A 4,822-nucleotide genomic window follows, 5' to 3' on the forward strand; every position below is an offset into this window, starting at 1 on the left:
CACCCAGTGCCAGATCACAAAAGAGCTGCATGTTAAAATCACAAGATTTGGGTGCTCAGACTCACTTATCAGATCTCGTTGCAATTCCTAATATTTAGAAAAGATTATAGCTGCACTATAATCATTACGAGTAAATGTTAAGTTCCTAAACAAAAATGTGAGTGGACGTTGACGTAACCATACTGGAGAGAAGTGGAGAGTAGTATTGGATCCATTTATAATCTTTAAGGAGGGCCAGAGTTAGAAAATCAAATGTCCATAGTATTCCCATCTGCAACAAACATATTTTTTTGTGTGTGTTTTCTTCTACTTTTTTTTTTTTGGTTTGGTCTTCATGTTTTCTGACATTGGTTTGAAAAACAATAGAGATTTGTAGGTCTATAGACGAGTTGGCAATAGAAAACCAAGTCAGTAGTTTTCAGTCTTCCTAATTCTGTGACCCTTTAATATAGTTACTCATGTTGTGGCAACCCCCAACCATAAAATCATTTCACTGACTCCCAACAATAAAATTATTTCATTATTACTTCATAATGGTAAATTTGCTACTGTTATGAATCACAATATAAATATCTGATGTGCAGGATATCTCACATGTGATCCTAGGGAAAGGGTTGTTCAGGCACTGGAAGGGTTGCAACCCACAGTTTGGGAACTACGGACCTAAGTCATAGGCATAGCCTTGAGGTGACAGGGACAAAGCCTGGAGGGCGGGAGAGGGGGGAGGGGAAGAATTATAACTGTGTAGCAGGAAAAAAACTGGGTATCTTATTTCGTTGCATAAAGAGAGATGCTGAACTGCCATCCAGGAAGAGGGAAGAGTGGATCAAGTCGAATTTGAAAGCACAATGTTTTCTGGCTTCTTAATAAAGCTCGTTGGAAGCAGACCATGTGCTTTGTGGAGTGGACCCTGCTGAAGCTTGCCTTTCCTTACCTCCATATGCCGTTCCAGCTCTTGCAAGAGAGTAACATACTTTTCCAGGCGCATGAATGGTTTGCTGAGACTGGTTGTTAGAATGAGGATACCAGGGCTGGATGCACCTTGATTTTCCATGAATCGTTCTAGATCATCACTAGAGAAAAACAATGGATACACTTTGAATACTGTTGAATATCTGGTGTCAAATATCAATTTACTGTGTTAGTATATTTTGCAGTGAAATCAGCCATTATTCATGTCTCCGATGTCATCAGCTCTGTGGCCAGCACAGGGGAGATGATGATGGGCCACACCTGGGATCCTGGGGGTGCTATTTACCCCTTCAGCACTTACTGGTGGAGCAGCTACTGGGGAGAAGCTCTGTCCTTATATACTTCTACAGCAATGAACAAAAGTTCCCCACCTGTAAGGATTCTGAACCCAGGTGATCGGGTGAACAGTCTATCAGATGACCTCAATCTCATGCTAAAATAGTATGCTTTCTTGTTCAGTTCAAACATTCTACTTATTTGCTGGTTTGATGCCAAGATTAACAACTGAGTAAACTCTCCATCTCACTCGACTCTGCTCTTCTAGAACCAAAGGCTATATTCGGGCAGCGGGGTGTTGGTATGACTAAGCAAAGAGGCACTTTGCCTAAGACCTGAGTACAGTTCTGCAGGTTATCTGAACACCCCCCATCCCCAATAAGGCAGCATCTTAGTGGAGATACAAGTACCTTTCCAGATTGTCTCTATTCATGAGGGCTGAGACTGCAAGGTGATTCTATATACCCTTTGAAAAATAGAGAGAACTAGGTGGTAGCAATAGTGGTCCTAGCCTTCAGGACATAGGAGAAACTCCAGGAATTTGAGATCAGCCTGAGCGACCTAATGATATCTAGGGCACAATGGGATAAAGAATGGTGTATAAAATAATGAAATAAAAAGAAAAAGGATGAGAAAGAAGAAAGGAAAGAAGAAAGAAAGATGGAAAGAAAGGAAGGAAGAAGGCCAGGCAGTGGTGGTACACGCCTTTAATCCCAGCCCTTGGGAGGCAGAGGCAGGCGGATTTCTGAGTTCGAGGCCAGCCTGGTGTATAGAGTGAGTTCCAGGACAATCAGGACTATACAAAGAAACCCTGTCTCGAAAAACAAAAAAAAAAAAAACAAAAAAAAACAAAAAAAAAAGAAAGAAAAAAAGAAAGGAAGGAAGACATACAAGAAAGCTGGAGAGAGGATGGGAGGAAGAAAATGGATAAAAAAGATACAATTAGAAAGAGGAACCCACTTCCTGAAAACTTAATTTGAAACTTTTGCTTTCCCCCTTGGTCATCTGTACATGTTCAACCACTTCCAGATTTCCTTGGGTGTTTTTATACCAGTCCAGTCCCATCTCTACCATACAAGTCCACACCTTCATCAGATCCCACCTAGCAGACTTCTGTAGGCTAAGTGTTCCCTCCAGCTTACCGTCTTTCCCTGTTCACTATCCTACAATAGGAAAGCTTTAGCACCATAGCTTTCGTATCAAAACGTCCAAGTGTCTGCAAGGTCTTAACTTCTGAGATCCCTACTGGACTCACCAACTTTAAACTCACCCCAAGCAAGAGTTTTCTACTAAAGAAAAGAATGGCCCCTCCCTTTCTTTCTTCCTTCCTTCCTTCCTTCCTTCCTTCCTTCCTTCCTTCCTTCCTTTCTTTCTTTCTTTCTTCCTTCCTTCCTTTCTTTCTTTTTTTTTGTGACAAGGTTTCTCTGTGTACCCTTGCCTGTCCTGGAACTCACTCTGTAGACCAGGCTGTCCTCGAACTCAGAAATCCGCCTGCCTCTGCCTCCCAAGTGCTGGGATTAAAGGCGTGCGCCACCACCACCCTTTTTAATGGGACATACTTTGTATAGTGGCCCCTCAACTGTGGCGTTAGCACAGCTTGTGAAATGAGTTCAAAGAAGCCCTACTCTCAACAATAGAGTATAAACAGAGTTGGAAATGGAGTAACTCGCAAGAGATCCCTATTATAAATGAACGCTCTCTCCTCGGGTTTCTGGGCTCAGTCAAGGATGCAGTTTCAGCGACCACAGCAGCAGCCCTGACTGTGTAGTACCATATGCATGTCAAGGGGGAAAGGGCTGACGATGACGATGGCTGCCTTAGGGAATGCTACATCACAACTGAACAGTCGCATCAAATCATCACCATTATATCCATTTTCATAGCTACATTCTAGAAGCAGCTGAGGGTAAGTGCTGCATATAGCCTGAGCCTCAAGTATCCCACGCATAAAACAGAAAACCAGGAGTTGGAGCAAGCCTTGGTGGTCAAAGCATGTACTGATGCTCTTGTGAGGGACCAGCTAACAACTACCTGTAACGAGTTCCAGGGCATCTGACAGCCTCTTCTGGATCCTATGGACACCTTCACCCACATGTGCACATATCCCCAGAAACATAATATACATGTGATAAAAAGTAAAATAAACCCTTTAAAGAACAGATAAGACCTACTTTCTAATTAAACTGGATTAAGCTAATGGAATTTGTAAGGTTATCTTTTTATGATAATAAGCATTTTGGTATAGGTATTTTCCCTATTTTGTAGTTGAGAAACCTGAGGTCCAGGAAAGCAAATGTCTGGTAAGTGGCTATAGTGGATGTAATATGTAGGTCTGATGCCAACCTTGGCACTGTCCACATCACCACCCTGCCTCTCTACAGAGAGGGATTTTTCTTTTTTGTCAACTTTAGCCAGCAGGGTCTTATCTTTAGAATCTCCTAGCACCCACGCTTTGCAGCTTAATGGATAATCATCTGATGTTTAATTTCCAGCCAAGAGATTAAAGAGGCATTAAAAGTCATCACTTATATAATTAAGAAAGTGCATTTGAGCAGACATGCAATCTGAAGAAAATAGCTTTCCTAATTTCCTTTCAGTTTGGGAACTATGCTTTGTGTTTCCTTTCTATGACTAAGTGCTCGCCAGTCTTCGCGAGTCTGCTCTAATTGCTGGAAGAGTCGCAGCAATTAATAGCATGGGCTCATGGGCTCTGAGCTAGAGCTTCCCAAGACCCAGTCTAATTCTTAGGCTTGGTAAATATTTTAACATGAGACACCTGTCTTGGATTACAGCAGATCATTGGGAAGAAAAGAAACTGTTACTAGTGAAATGAACCCAATCGTCTTATAGAGATACTACCTGGGGTGATAAATTGATTCCAAACGATGTACTTTACTTAGCTAAATAAGCTTAATATGGAAAGTAATATTATATGTAAATAGAAATATACAAATGTATAATAATCATTATAGCAAAAAACCAATCAGGCTTGAAATGATTTTTAACTTCTAAATAGCTTTAAAGAAGATCTTATTTTATTTTATAATGTGTATGAGTGTGTTGCCTGCATGCATTGTTTGGGTACCATCGGCGTGCTTGGTGCCTCTAGAGGCCAAAAAAGGGTGTTGGATCCACCAGAACTGGAGATTCCCATGGTTGTGGGCCAATATGTGGGTGCTGTGAATTGAACCCAGGTCCTCTGCAAGAGTAGTCATTGTTTTTAATGGCTGAACCATCTCTCCAATCCTCACAATCCTTTTTGGTCTCATGCAGCTTCGGCTGACCTTTGCTATATAGCAAAGGATGGCTTTGAACTCCTGATCTTATTGCCTCAGATGGGCTTACAAATGTGTATTACCACACCAGGCTCAAGGCTTGCTTTTGAAGCCTAATATTATTCATAAGAAACACTTTTTCAATGAATTTATAAATGCCATTTCAAATTCAATATACATTTGTTTCATAGGAAATCTGGTTGATGGGGCTGTGTTATATTCTGGGTTGGACTGGAAGGGTGGAGGAAAACATGCTATATCATAACAACACTAGAGTGCTTAACTAATCTCTATAACAA

At 41.3% G+C, this 4,822-nt stretch overlaps 1 protein-coding gene across 6 annotated transcripts in view; it reads right to left on the bottom strand.

The window, feature by feature from the left end:
* Arhgef6 (Rac/Cdc42 guanine nucleotide exchange factor 6) overlaps positions 1 to 4,822 on the bottom strand; it is a 110,348-nt gene that overhangs the window by 21,446 nt on the left and 84,080 nt on the right. For all 6 annotated transcript variants that reach the window (XM_031362271.1, XM_031362195.1, XM_031362348.1 and 3 more), the window contains one exon: positions 935 to 1,073. In XM_031362271.1, coding sequence (XP_031218131.1) covers positions 935 to 1,073 — 139 coding nt within the window. The remainder of the gene's footprint in view (positions 1 to 934; positions 1,074 to 4,822) is intronic.

The sequence above is a fragment of the Mastomys coucha genome, chromosome X, assembly GCF_008632895.1.
Source record: "Mastomys coucha isolate ucsf_1 chromosome X, UCSF_Mcou_1, whole genome shotgun sequence".
Lineage (NCBI taxonomy): Eukaryota > Metazoa > Chordata > Mammalia > Rodentia > Muridae > Mastomys > Mastomys coucha.